Genomic DNA, 15233 nt, shown 5'->3' on the forward strand with positions numbered 1-15233 from the left:
GTGTTTTTTTAAAAAACAAAACAAATTAATATATTTTCTTCATATTAAAATTCTCATTAATCAGCTAATCTTTAACTGATTGGAAGAAACGTTCTTCCAGACTTTAGGAATTAATTTTACTTATGTTCTCATTGTAACATCTTGTATTCCAGCTGTGTCTTCTGCAAGGCTGATGAATTGTTCACAGAATATGAGTCAAAACTCTTCTCCCATACGTAAGTGCCTTTTCCCCCCCTGCCCATTTTTTTTTTTTTTTTTTTTGCACTTGTGATAAAAGCAAACGTTTTCTCCTAGATCTGAAAGCAGTTTGGCTGACAAAATTCACAAAAGGTGTGCCTGCCTTCTCTATTTTTCCTGACACTGAAACAGGGTTCCTTCTCTTTTAGAATTGCTTTGCCTCCACTGTGTGTAGCTCAGTGCCCTCTGTCACTGTATTCTTGCAAGAAGGGCTTGGTATTAGTTCTTTTTTTCTTTTCTTTGTTTAATAGCCACTACTATTTTCATGTGCATGTAACATCTCTTTTAAAAATATTAGATAGAAAATGATTTATTATGCCTAGAATCTTTAGTTTCACTCATATTCATACTGTCTTCACAAATAGTGAAAACTCTTAACACTTTTGCATTTCTGAAGTGTAAAAGGCCAGATGGCGATCTTTGAAGAAATGATAGAAGACGAGGAAGGCCTTGTCGATGACCGTTTGCCGACCACAAGCAGAGGTCTCTGGGCAGCAAGCGAAACGGAACGGTCCTTGAAAGCCATATTGTCCTTTGCCAAAGCTCACCGGATAGATCCCAAGGCAGTGGAAGAGGGCAGCATCTTCTTGGAACTCTTTGAAGCATGGAAAAAGGAGTATAAGGTACAACACCAAGAATAAACCTTGAAGAAATGTTTAGCATATAAGGAACATTTTGAATTGTAGTGTAGTGGCTAAGGTGTTGGACTGGGAGTTGGGAGATCCAGGTTCTAGTCCCCACTTGGCCATGGAAACCCACTGGATGACTTTGAGCCAGTCACAGACTCTCAGCCCAACCTACCTCACAGGGTTGTTGTCGTGAGGATAACATGGAGAGGAGGAGGATTATATATGCCGCCTTGGGTTCCTTGGAGGAAAAAAGGCGGGATATAAATGTAATAAATAAATAAAATAAATTGTTACTAGGCATATAGATAATTCTTGCATAATGGGCACCCATCAATTCATTTGTAAACCATCTTTGAACAAAAATGCATTTAAAGAGTTAGAATAAGAGCAATACTAAAGCAGCAATGTATAACAAGTATAACAACGTATCAAGGAGGGTCAACTGATAATGCATAGCAAATGTTACTGCAGCATTTAAAAACAGTTTATTTCATTTATACACCAGTAGGTGTATTCTTACTGATATATTGGCCTCTTTTTTGCTCATGTTTAAATCTTTTATTAAGTGGAGGATGGTTGTTGTTGTTGTTTTTTGTTTTTTTGTCACGCAGACAGCCAAACTACTGACACTAGTCAGCCACTGATGACATTAATATGCTTTTAGTACTAAAAGTTGGGAACAAATTGTCTCTTCTCATACAGTTGCTTTGAGGATACAGAAGGAGGCCTATTGCCAGTGATTAAAAATGACTGGACATTTATATCTTCCATCTGTTGAGTACTAATAATCTTTCACTTGTCCAGGGACTTAAAGATGTGAGAACAGTTCTACCTATATCCAGGCCTCAGGTTCTGTATTGCATGGCAGCAGCATTTACAATGAGACCACTGCTAGTGTGGATATCCTGTCATGTGGAATTTGGAGACAATAAGGTTCATTATTCCTCAAACAGTAGCTGTTTATTATTAAATGACCAGTGAAGTTCAGTTACTGAGTTGTAAAATAGAAATTCCCAACTTCATTCTCATCTGGGTTATGAACTAAGGTTGCAATTCCATGATCCTGGAAGGGCAGGCCCAGGGCCCTAGGGTGTTCAGAGCTTCCCTTCCAAGAGCAGAGAGGAAGGTCTGATCTTGAAGGTGAAGATGTGATATGGAAAGCCCCTTTTCAGCTGCTGTGGAAACCTCTGCGACCCTTGCTGTTCCAAGCTGTAGGTCTGGCAGTAGAAACGAAAGGGGAGGGGGGCAGTTTAGGGAAGGCTTCCCCTAGAATTGTGGGAAACGTATGTTGTCCCTGGACTTGGTGAACATAATTTCTTTTCCACTACAACCAATGGGCGGGAAATTGTAAAAGTAAAACAAACTGTCCCCAAAAGGGGGTGGGAAATAAAATAAAACAATGCTCCTCCCTCCCTTCTGCTCTACCTGCTTCAGCTCAGCTGGGCTTTGGTTAAGGTGGGTTTTCTGCCTTTAGATTTGCTACCCACCAGTTGGATTGCTGTTCCAGTAACTTTAAGAAAGATTATGTGACCCAGTACTGGTTTTGTATCTACAATTTGGGGATAATAGTTCTAGCCTACTTTACTTGCTTTTTGGAAGGACTGAGCTAATGTATGCATTAAGAGCACTAATATGCATAATCAGTTGTTCACTGGGATTTCCTCATATAGTTTGCTATGTTTTAAATTTTGTTACTTAAGTTTTTGTTAAGTTTTTGGAGGAGGGGCTTCTTGTGTTAAATCTTCAGAACCATTATTTGCAACCATAAATATGTTCGTTTTAGTGTGTGTGCTTAGTTTTGAAAGAGAAAGAAAAGAAATAAAGAAATAAAGAAAGAGCTGGCTTCACTCCTAGTTACAGTAGCATTTCTAGTTTACTGTAACTTCCCTGTGTACCTTTGTGGTGACAGATGTGCTTATATTGCACTTTACTTGTGTAGTTACAAAGGGAGAAGCTTAAGCTGTAATTTCCCATTAGACTTTCTGTCAAAATTGTTTTGAAATCCTTACAAGTGCTGAGAAGCAATATTTTTTAGTTAACCACAACCTACAGATCTGTTGCTGATCATTTTCTTTTATATTTTACTTTCAGCTGCTTCATGAATATTGGATGGTTCTGAGAGATCATGTGTCTGCCATTGATGAACTTGCCATGGCTACAGAACGGCTTAGAGTGCGTCATCCCGAAGAGCCAAAACCTAACCACCCTGTTCTTCACATAATTGAGCCTCACGAGGTGACAGTTTATTGTATCTGAAAAGCAATAGTGCTGCTTAGCAGTTGTCATTGAGATCTGCAATAGATGAATAATCAAAAATATGTCGTGTGATGTGTGACAAATGCTCTGCTGATTGCTGGAAGTCAGTTTGGGGTTGTGGGACAGGAGAAATTTCAGTAGCATAGATTTCTCCTCATTAGTTAACAATAATACTAGAGTTGATAGTTTGCACTGCAAACTCATCCTGAAAACTTGTAATGAAAACTATTGGTGAAGAGTAAAACTGGTTTTCCAGGTAGAACAAAATCGAGTGAAACTTTTGAATGACAAAGCAGTTGCCAAATCGCAGCTTCAGAAGAAACTGGGCCAGCTCCTTTACCTCACTAATTTAGAAAAGGTAAGTTTGACCTGCCCTATTTTCATTTTTACACTATTGTGGAACCTTCTAAATACACAGTAGACATGATTTTCTCATGTTACTTAGATAATTAAAAGGAAGTATTTGACTCTGAGTAATTAACTCTTGCATTGCATTATCCTCAAAGAGGCATTGGGAGCTGTTACAAGAATTTTTTTCCCTGAGGTTCTGCAGATCTCCCTCCATCTCATTTCTTTAATATGTCCAATATGGATTGAAAGGATGCATGACAGATGGACACTCATCTTTTTATACACTTGCAAGTGCTTCTTGCAGATGATTCAATAATTCCACCTATAAGCAACATCTCTTCCAGATTTTCATAGCTGTGAAAAAAATGTATTCCGTTTTTTAACTTCACATAATTGGAACTGTTTGCTGATTATAATGTTGCAAGCCACTCTAGTAAAAAGAAACAAAAACAAAATATGACTCTTCCTTAATTTCTGCTTTGTCATTTGTAGATTATAGGTGCAAAATTGGTTTCATTTTATTTTTCTATAACCTTCAGTACTACATGGCCAGCTGCTTTTAAGTTCAGAGGAATTTAAAAACCAGTTTGCAGGAAGGGAAGTGCTGCCTAAATAATAAAAAGGCAGAAATCCCATTGAGCTCATGCAAGCCCTTAGGTGCTAAAACTCTTTGAACTGCATTGTAAAGCCTTCCACAAGTCTAAATTATAATAAATTCAGTGGTTGCCCCATAGAAATTTGAATTTACAAAATCTCCAAGAATTAATTGAAAAGTGGCTTGTGATTTTCCACAAAAGCCATTAAAAACGGATCTTTAATTTTTTCTCTCTCTCTAATAAATTAATCTCTCATCCAACCTTGAGACTGATTTATAAATTAATTTCACTATTTTATAATTGTTTTGCAATTTCTGACAAAGCTTGGTTTGGATCCAAAGATGCATTAGTGGAAAAGTTGTGGTCATGGAACAGCTGTTTCCAGTCTAGCAGAAGAGACTGCATGAGAAAAATAACTTCAAATCCAGACAAGTGTTTTTCTGTTCACAGAAGCTCATTCCCATGAACTTTTTATAGCCTGCTAGAGTTGGTGAACACTATAGCTGGTATCTTCCTCATTCACTGTGTTTTTCATTTTGTAACATAACCCCCTTACATTTTGAGAAGTCTTCTGCTAAGTTGTATAAGAGTTCATGGAACAGCATTAATTCATTTTCTCCTTCCATTCATGGCCTTTGGATCCAAGCCCATTGCTTTCATTTTTTCAGGTATTGTTTTATGATATTGTATTATGACTTGGCGAAATATGCTTTAGAATTGTTCCAGCCTCAAATCATTTATAAGATTATTTTAAGTATTAAATAACTGTTGTTTCTTTAATATGTCCATAGTCTCAAGATAAAACAACTGGAGGAGTTAATCCAGAGCCCTGTCCAATTTGTGCACGGCAACTGGGAAAACAGGTAAAAGTTCAATTATGGATTTTTCTGTAGAACTCTTAGTTCATTGTTGGCATTCTTGAAATAGGTTTCTTTATCCATAATTAACTTGTATACAATCTCAAAACTGTATTTATGAATCAGTAATTCTTGAAACCTATGGCATATATGATGACAATTTTGTATGCATGCTAATGTTTTCAATTGGACCATACAATTGTAGAATTTAGTAATGGGTATACAATCCAGCTTCTTGAGAATCTCAGATTTCATATTTTAAAAGTAAGTTTCTAGCCTTTAAGGCTAAAACTCACACATCATTTTACAATATAAAATTCCAGGGATTATAATTCTTTGTCCTCTCCTTTGATTATCATGAGTAAAAAGCAAAGTAAGCAATAGTGTGCAAATGTGAATAATTCAGCTCTTGGTGCAGAAATGTTTTGGTCTTGTATGCAAAATCCCTCATTCTGATACATATATTTTCCCATGAGTCCATTCAGTGACAAGTATTAGTTTGCCATGAAGCAGGCATGGAATTCCAGGAACTGTATCTTAGTCATTTCATAATACTTCTAATGTGATACCTCAGTTTGAGTATGGGCCACGGTCAATAAGCACTTGACCACATGTTCACTCTGCTCACTTAATTTGGAAATGGCTTATGTATGTATCTTTGAGCAGTAAATGACCTCATATGCCCAACAGCCAACCTTTTTTCTAAAACTCCTAAAAAGGATGTGTCTGCAAAGGGCTCTTTTTCAGGGAACCAGTGCACTCATTCATCACATGCCACAAGTATTCAGAGGTGACCTTGCACTTTTTTCCCATTCCTTTGCACGTGGGGGTGGGGAGTATGGTCTGGCAAGCCTAGGTGAAAAGAGACAGGCAAGAAGCACATGTAAGAATGTGGAAGCCACCAGAAATGGACAGACTGAGACATAAGAGAAGGTGTTTGGGAACACAAGGAGTTACAAGTATCTACAATATTTTCAAGTTTTCTTCAGTGATAAGTGTGAAACCTTAAAAAAAAGATGAGGTTTTCCTGATTACTCCAGACTTGACGTTGCTAGGAAGATTAGGAAGCATTCCATTTATCTTCTTCTATTTTTATAGAATGATGCCTTTAGAATCTTTAACAAACAATGTGTACACTTCTAAAGCCAGCAGTGTAAATGAATTTCACTATATTTACTATATTTTACTATATTGCATGTTGTTATAATTTCAAGGTCAAAGATGATACACTCACTTGCTCTTATTTTTCTCTGTATAGTGGGCAGTGTTAACGTGCGGACATTGTTTCTGCAATGAGTGCATAGCTATTATTATAGAACAGTACAGTGTTGGCACTCGTAGAAGTTCCATAAAGTGTGCCATCTGCAGGCAGACAACATCACATAAAGAAATCTCCTATGTCTTCACTGCAGAGACAGCAAACCAAGAGGATGATATACCTGTGAAGGTAAACTGCTATACATACATATGGGTACTTTTTTATATATTGATGCAAATTCCTAATTATCCCTTCAGAGTATTTACATTTTCCTTACCTGAAAGCATGTTTAGTGGAATCAATATTTATTTATTTATTCATTACATTAATAGGCCTTCCAGAGCATTTTTTGTCAAAACGTATCACTGATGCATAGAAAGCACTGTAGATTTCCTATGATGTCACACTGATTCTTAAAAATAAGGGCTGTGATTCAGCCAAAGTTAAGCACTTCTGTATCTCAGTGTGCTGTTATAGTGCACATACTGAACCTTCCCACATTTAACTCTCACATCAAACCTTCAGCAGGACTTAAAAAGTGCTTATCATTGTCTGAATCAGGCTCATGGGTAAAACTGCATAATATTTTTTTTAGAGGCACTAAGCATCTCAGACGTTATAACATTAGAATTCTTACACTCTTTCCTCATTTCATACTAGATACCATCTACCTTGTCTTCCTTGATGCTTATCATCATCCTTCTTCTTTGTATTGTGATCATTTATCACAACACAATTTATTATTTACTTAATAGATTTATATACCTACTACTATATTTAAAAATATCTCTGAGCGATTTACTAAGAAAATACATTAGGCAGGATCCAGTTGTGGCTTTCTGCAAACTTCCATAGGTCTTGCGGCGTTCTGCCAAATCTTTCCATTGTGCAACTTCATTTGCACAAACATAACTTTATTTGGATTTTCCTATTGTGCATAATTTGGAGCCTACTTTCTGCTACCACAATGGCATTTGCAGGAATGGAATGGCACAGTTAGATAAAAACATTAAAACAAAGAATTACATTAACATTAATGTTTAAACATTAAAACAAAGTACCATAATTGTGGGACTTCATACAACAAAATGTCAGTTAGGCAATCACAGCCATAATAGATACATTTGTGTGCCTACCTAAATGTTGCTTCCTACATAACAACTCACTAAAATTTGGAAATGATTGAATTACTGATACACTTGTTCTTTATCTGATAGCACCTTAGCAAATGATGCTACCAAACAGTGAAAGTCAGGATTTATAAAACATAATCTAATTGAATCAGAAACATCCATAATTCCACTCAGATTTGGCATTCTGACTGGAAGAAAACAGAACAAACCCCTTTAAATCAGTGAGTTTATGTTTTATAAGTAAAGGAAATTTGCTGATGAATTGGGATTTGTGTAGTTTATAATTCATTAGACAGCAAAAGTTACTGATAAATATGATGCCTATAGGATATGTTTACATTTATATAATGTATTTAGTGTGTAAGGAAGCCACGTATTTAACATTTGAGAAGTTGTTTGCAAATCCATTAATTTTTATAAATAACTTTAAAATGGGAGATTTCTTGAGGGCCAATTTTGGAAAATGTCACTATATATGTGTGTAGCGCACAGTTTTAATGTATGATTTTAATCTGACCTGCACTATATAAATGATAGATAATTTAAATTTTCTTATTTTCCAAAGGGAAGTCACTCCACTAAAGTAGAAGCTGTGGTCAGAACTCTAAAGAAAATCCAGTTTAAAGATCCAGGCGCCAAATCCCTAGTTTTTTCAACGGTATTTCTAAAACGTTTTAATCTAAAATATACATTGTGTGAGAGGTGTAGTGTGACTGGGGGGCTGTCTAAACTCTTTAAAAGCCCCACGGTGGCTGTGTGGTGCTGCTGCATCGGTTATATGATGCAGCAGCCACCATGGGGCTTTCCTACGAAGGTGCAAATAGAAAAAGTCAAGAACTTACCCCGACTTTTTTGGCTGCAGTGAAGCAAATATGGCCTTTCTGCCAACTAACCTCACTCCAGCTTCGCTGCAGAGGTGTTCCTTGGCTGAAGGTGACCTCTGATTTGTTTGCTAGAAATCAGGATGACGGTGCGGGGAAGAGGCGGAGCAGCTCCAATACCCAGGTGACTGCCACAAACCCTTGCGCTCCCTCCTGGAGTGGGAATTTCCCAGTGCCACCCTGCAGGACCAAACCATAGGGTTTAGGGGGAATGTAGCACCATCAAGGCAGCCCCTGGATTACTGAGTGTTGGGATGCATTATTGTGTGAGAGGTGTTGTGTGACTGGATTACTGAGTGCTGACATGAATAATTGGGATAATTTTAATTCAAACTGAAATTAGGATTCATTCTTTGGCTTGATTGATACCTCCTTTGGATGTTAGGAACAAGCTCGCTTAGCTGTTGTAACGAATACTTTCTTGTGTGTAATACGGAAATGTCTTCCCCCTTTTATTTTGTAGTGGCAAGATGTGCTGGATATCATTGCAAAAGCTCTAGATGATAACAGCATGGAATTCTCTCAGATCAACGGAATTAACAAATTTCAGGTATGTGACTGCAGCAAGTCACTGTTAATTACGGCATCCTTTGTCTTTGCTTTCCCTTGAAAACGATATAATGGCAATAGAGAAGTCTGCCAAAACATTTTGTATTTGAGCTGATGAAGTGACTTCTATTTCTAAAATGACAGAGTACTGGAAGTAAAAACAAAAAGACTTAAACTGATAGAGAGCTGCAGCTGGAGTCTTAGAACTAGCACATAGCACATGCTCTCTGTTAATTCCATGTAAGCAAGGCTTTTAATGGCCAACTTGAATGGCTTTCAAAAAGGGTTAGACAAATGCATGGAGGTTAAGGCTATCAATAACTACTAGTCACGATGGCTGTATACTACCCTCTAATAACAGTTGCCAGTTGCTGCTGGCGAGAAGTAGGGTGCTATAGTACTCCTGTCCTGCTTGTGGGCATCCCGTGAGCATCTGGACGTGCACCTAACATGCTGAACTAGATTGGCCTTTGGTTGATCTAGTATAGCTGCTCTTATGTTCTTATATAATTTACCTCAGGCTAACCCTAACCCTATCCCCACAAATTGTGCCTGGACCAAGCACGAGATGAGAAGCCGCCAGCGACTTTAATCCCTGATGGCATTAGAGGAAAAGGATGCTAAACCAGGAGGCAATACTATCAGAGGGAGGAGTGGATAATACCAGGCTCCTTTCTGTCATACCTAAATTGAGGTGTATACCTCCCTCTCTCTCTCCCTCCCTCCCTTCCCCCCTCTCTCTCTCTGGCATGCATGCGTGGCACCAATGCTTATTGAGTTCTAATTAATTGTATTGATTTTAGTTAGACTACTGTCTGCTCTGCAGAGAAAGGCAGGATATACATTAATTATAAATCAATCAAATTAAAGCTCTGAGCACTTTAGGAGCCATTTTTTGTCTGAAATGGGATAGAAATATAATCCCCTTTTTTTCATTGGCAATAAAGTTAACTATGGCTATGGTTGTCCAGGGGTTATCCATTACTCAGGGTTTCAAATGGGGTAATTTGATTAACATTTACTACAGTTAATGATGCTGACAAATTGGTTAATCACAGTTTAAGTGAGAAGGGAGAATTTCTCCAGGGCTGCAGAGCTGGGATTTATGAACCATGGTTAACCTGGAGTGATTACTATATGTGCATTAGCCCTAAGAATTCTGGAGCTCTGCCTGACCTATTACCTCTTGGTTGGGCCTGTTCTGTGTAGGTGAAGGATTTAGAATTCAGTGTTACTAGTCTGTTATATTTCACTGCAGTTGAACTTCCTCTTGGAGGTGGTGACTTTGCATATTTTTTTCAATACACACCATTGAAATGTATATTTGGCTTTTAGGAAAATCTCTCTGCATTTAAATACGATTCCAAAATCAACATATTGCTGTTGCCCCTCCATACCGGCTCCAATGGATTAAACATCATTGAGGCAACGCAGGTCCTTCTGGTGGAGCCCATATTGAATCCAGCACATGAGCTACAGGCCATTGGCAGAGTCCACCGTATCGGACAAACTAAGTAAGTTCCAAAAGTGCCATGGGCATTGGCTTGGCTAACCTGATCGAACCACTGTAGAGAATGGCAATGGGTTGAGAGTAAGTGGCAGGTTAGTAGGAAGAGGACTGGCTTGGAGATTTCAGAGGGGAAGCTTTCAGACTTAATGCTGCTATAGCTCCCTTTGCCCTGTTTTTCTATGCATGTGTGGATGGTTTACAATATAAAAGAAGCTTGATGGACTTGGAAACTTCCTGCTTAAAATGCAGTGAAAGCGTAGGAAGTTGACATTTTGGAAACACCCATGTTATCAGGGTCTGTTTAACTGTTCTGTTAAGTGTGTTGGAAGTGGAGGGACTAGAAATCCTGTGATGAATCTTCTCAGATTCCTATTGGACGTAATAATCTTATGTAGTGCAAGTAATAATCTTACGTAGCACAATTACCTAGGGAGGTTGTGGGCTCTCCCACACTAGAGGCATTCAAGAGGCAGCTGGACAGCCATCTGTCAGGAATGCTTTAAGGTGGATTCCTTCATTGAGCAGGGGGTTGGACTCAGTGGGCTTATAGGCCCCTTCCAACTCTACTATTCTATGTTTCTAAGTATGTTTCATTGGCAGTTTTTGTACTTACTTCATTTTTCTATCTATGAAGAGGTGAGGGAAGGGGGTGTTATTAGCTAACAGGGTATCTTTTAGTAACAATGTTAATACCCCACATCTAAAAGCCACCTTCACCAGACATTGACCTAGGTTCAGATTACACGCCATGGTTAGTCATGGGTTATTTAAACCATGATGAGCTGCGGGACCCATGGCACCTTGCTGCATATCCAACTGCTGGAGGGTCGGGGTTGTCATGTCACACATAGTTAGTAAGCATGGGTTATGTAAGGGTTAAATAACCCTTGTATAACCCTAAAAAAGATCATGGGTTATTTAACACTTGCACAGCCCACCCGCAGGTTTGCATGACATGACAACTTCCAAGTGGAGGTTGCATATTCAAAATGGTGGCCACATGTGCCACAGCCACACTGTGGGTTAAATAACCCACAGTGGATTGTCACGTTGTGTGACCAGCCCCAGGACTACTTAGTCTTGTGAAATGAAATAGCTTGAAACTCCCCTTCACTGTTTCCGATCATTAAAAGTGTTTGCTTTTTCTATAACCAAATGTTTGTGAACCGCCCAGAGAGCTTCGGCTATTGGATGGTATAAAAATGTAATAAATAAATAAATGTTTCCTTAAATAGTTTTCCTAAAGCTACATTGGATCATAACCTCTTCTGGTTACGATCCAACAGTTCCCTATCAGGTGCACACCCGACCAGCCCTGCCAGCAGTGGCGATGTAGCGCTTCTGGGGGCAAACCCCCAAATGACCGGAAGGCACAACCTGCCCCTTCCAGAAACCTTCATTTCCGATCATTTGGGGTCTTGCCTCCAGAAGCGCTACATTGCTGCCGCCAGTGGTAGAAGCCGTGTGCATGCTGGGATCTGTGGTGCTGGCTGCCAGCAGTAGGGGGGCACCATTGGATCCTACCCTCAGAAACATAAGTGTTGATATATAGATAGATAGATAGATAGATAGATAGAGATAGATAGATAGATAGATAGATAGATAGATAGATAGATAGATAGATAGCTTTTGGAACTGATAAACAATCAGTAGTAGTAAGGCTGTAATGCTAAACTTCCCCAATTAGGGAGAAAGATATACTTCTAGGGAATAGCATTATCCTTTAAGTACGTATAACAATCTGTGTTTTTTTAGAATTTTTTTTAAAAAATTCTTTTTTAAAATTCAGGCCCACCATTGTTCATAGATTCTTAATAAAAGCAACAATAGAAGAAAGAATGCAGACAATGATGAAAACTGTAGAAAGAAGGTAAGTAAAACCTGGCTTATCTATGTGGCTTGGGCAATACTACACTTTTCAGGTAATTGGCATTCACGTGTTCAAGTGGAATTATACAAAATATAAAAATACTTGGACTGCAATCCTATACACACTTACCTAGGGGTAAGTCCCATTTAACTCAGTGGGATTTACATCTGAGTAGACAGGAATAGAATCTATTAGAAACCATAAAATGTAAACAACAAAAAACATTATGGTGTGAAATGGGGAATAGTACTAGTTCTGGTCTGCATTCTACACAACTCCCAATTGTGAAATCAGGTAATTATACTGGCTGCATGAATTTGCTTGATGCAGAAAGAAACTCATTTTCCACAAGTATAATAAAACCGATTGAAGAGTTGGGGAAATGAAATCCCTACACGAAAAGAGTTACCTTGAAAAGCAAATGTTTGAATCCCATTCAGCAGATGACTAATAGTTGCACACTTACTTTGCTATAAACTGATAATTTGGAAAGGCCCCTATGGTTCACCCTTCTGGTTATTTTGTATTTGTATATATTTTGAATTGGTCATCAGGCTATTGAAACCCAAAGTCATTTTGTACAAACCATTTTTGTGCTTGTGAAACCAAATTGAAAAAAAGAATTTACTTTGAATTTTTGTACGATGAACCAATTGTCTGAACTGTTGTGAGCCCAGATTGCCAGCTAGCATGTAAGGCAGGGTGCTCAGGCTCTCTGAGCATTTGCTTATGGTGAAGAACTAATCACATACTCCCTTGACCAAGGTCAAATTGGCATCTTCTTGGGCAGATCAATCATACAGTTCCTTAAAGAGCATCCTAAGGACCATAGAATATGGTGGATCCCCCCTCCCAAGGATGCAGACACTACTATGACCTCAGGAGGAAAAATCCAAGATCGGATCCTCCCTACCCTCTCATAGCCTAAAATTTTGTATCAAATCTGGAAATGCCTTATAATTCTGTGAACTGTATTTGTTCAGAAATTAGTTCACAATTCCGAAGGTAAACATAAATGTGTCGTTGCAACCTCATTTTGGAAGCTTCCCCCTTCCCCCAGTAATGGTTAGTACTCTTTTATAAAACAAGTGATGTCCTTGAGGGACCCTACAGTAAGAAATTGTTTTGTACAGTTTCTTTTGTGATCAACTCAGGTATGAGCTTTGTTTCTCATGACAATATCCAACAACGTCTATGCACCAGTGGGACCCAGTGCCAATACAACAGGAAGCTTCCAGAAGAAACTGGAAACAAGCCAAAGTGCTTGTTTCTGGAACAGAACAGGTCAGCAGAGCTCACAGATTCCTATTCCAGAACCTAGTGGTTTGGCTCATTTCTGGGCTGACTCTAGGAAATGCTGGCTTCCAGTTGCACTGGCAGGCGATGTTGCTGGCACAGCGCAATCAGCAGAGATAAAGACCCAGCACTGATCCAGTCTTTTTGCTGATGGTTTCCCTTCCCCCACCCTTATTTTTCTCTCTTTCTGAAGCCACTCTAGTTCTTCCATGAAGCATTCAGAGGCCTCTGTGTTAACAGTAGCTGATTTGGCAGACCTTTTCTCAGAGGAAACCGAAGAACTTGAATGAAGCAGTGCATTTTGGACTCACTGAGGTCAGAAGGGGCCATAACCTACTTTTTTTCTAAGCCAGTGTACAAAATCAGGTAATTATTCTGAAATTCCTGTAGATGTCACCAAACACCCACCCTTATTTAGGGCCGTATGAATTGGTAAGTATTTTAAACAGCTTCCACTAGATTCTGTGGCTGTGGTTACTTCAGCACGTTATTTCTGTTAATAAAGAAGAGCAGTTGCACTTTACACAAACATTACACAAACTATGGCTTTGTACTTCCAAAGAACACGAGCATCCTAATCCAGCTTTTGTTGTGCATAAAAATGCCTATGTGACTACTTGCACCAGAATGTGGATGTGCATCCCATGGAAAGCAATGAAGCGTGGACAGACAGCATTCATATTTAGTCACACATCTGATTTATGCCTAAAGTTCTGAATCCAACAAGAGACTGCCTGAATCTCCTTTGCTGGATCAAGGTGTTCAACTAGACTTTGAGGAGAGGAGTGTTGCATGGCAGAGAAGGGTATAAAAATCATGAACCGATTATTTTGCCTCCGTTTTATTTCTAGAATTAATTATTGACCTATTAATTATTTAAAAGGTTCCTGAATAAGCAAATCTTTTTCAAAAAGGGCTTCTACTGGTGCCGCAATTTTATCATGCAAGTAAAGTTTTATCAGTTAACACTTAAGTACTAATTTTTAGAAACCACTTTGGCATTTGTAATAATTTTCTAGGTATTTATGTTGTGATAGTACATTGTAGAAATTGGATTTTTTTTGCTTGTTTATATTTAAATGTTTGCTGTTAGCGTCTTCTGTTTTCTTGATAAATTATGTCTTTTGTATGACCTTTTTTCTTGAAATTATAGCTCAAAATATCTGTTAGACAGATTTTTAAAGATTCTTAAAACTGTATTGTTTAACATTTGGATTCTGTTATCCTATTAAAGTGGTAAACCTTCCCATTGTTCATAGTCATTTGATGTTTGTATGATCAAATTATGACCCATTCATTTTACTTATTAAACAGAATTATTCCATTATATTAAATTTTATTACCAAAATACTAGCTGTTACTATTAATGTTTTTTTTAAAAAAATGCCCAAACACTAGTCATTAAATTAAATTCACTGATATTCAATATTATATTCTTAGAGAACACAAATGTCTGCATGGAATAATCTTAAGATAAACTTTTTAACAGTATATCTTAACAAAGAGGGTGGGATGCATATCTGAAACTTCATCTAAGGTGTGGAAAACTGACATTTTAATTTTCAGTCTTGTCTAATACAATTTATTAATGTATTTATTATTTATATTTATGTATTAATTTTCACTTACTGTCAAATATATTGGAGGCCTGTTACTAGGCAAAAAGGCGGGATATCAGTTTCTTAAATAAAGAAAATGGAACCAATACCTACCATCACCACAGTGGAATATTTTTACATTAGTACTTAGACCTAATTTCATTTTCCTGCAAGTAGCACGAACAAAGCCAAATATTGTAGCTAAATACATT

General features: G+C 38.0%; 1 protein-coding gene across 2 annotated transcripts in view; it reads left to right on the top strand.

Moving 5' to 3' along the window:
- SHPRH (SNF2 histone linker PHD RING helicase) overlaps positions 1 to 14773 on the top strand; it is a 55028-nt gene extending 40255 nt beyond the window's left edge. Inside the window, exons 20-30 of one of the 2 annotated variants that reach the window (XM_063124576.1) lie at positions 153 to 215; positions 635 to 860; positions 2958 to 3101; positions 3379 to 3480; positions 4861 to 4932; positions 6185 to 6373; positions 7883 to 7975; positions 8662 to 8748; positions 10083 to 10261; positions 12047 to 12127; positions 13617 to 14773. In XM_063124576.1, coding sequence (XP_062980646.1) covers positions 153 to 215; positions 635 to 860; positions 2958 to 3101; positions 3379 to 3480; positions 4861 to 4932; positions 6185 to 6373; positions 7883 to 7975; positions 8662 to 8748; positions 10083 to 10261; positions 12047 to 12127; positions 13617 to 13713 — 1333 coding nt within the window. In that variant the 3' untranslated portion in view covers positions 13714 to 14773. The remainder of the gene's footprint in view (positions 1 to 152; positions 216 to 634; positions 861 to 2957; positions 3102 to 3378; positions 3481 to 4860; positions 4933 to 6184; positions 6374 to 7882; positions 7976 to 8661; positions 8749 to 10082; positions 10262 to 12046; positions 12128 to 13616) is intronic. The other variant, XM_063124577.1, reaches the window with a different exon arrangement.
- Positions 14774 to 15233: the final 460 nt, after the last annotated feature.

Source organism: Elgaria multicarinata, chromosome 4 (genome assembly GCF_023053635.1).
Source record: "Elgaria multicarinata webbii isolate HBS135686 ecotype San Diego chromosome 4, rElgMul1.1.pri, whole genome shotgun sequence".
In the NCBI taxonomy this organism is placed as follows: domain Eukaryota; kingdom Metazoa; phylum Chordata; class Lepidosauria; order Squamata; family Anguidae; genus Elgaria; species Elgaria multicarinata.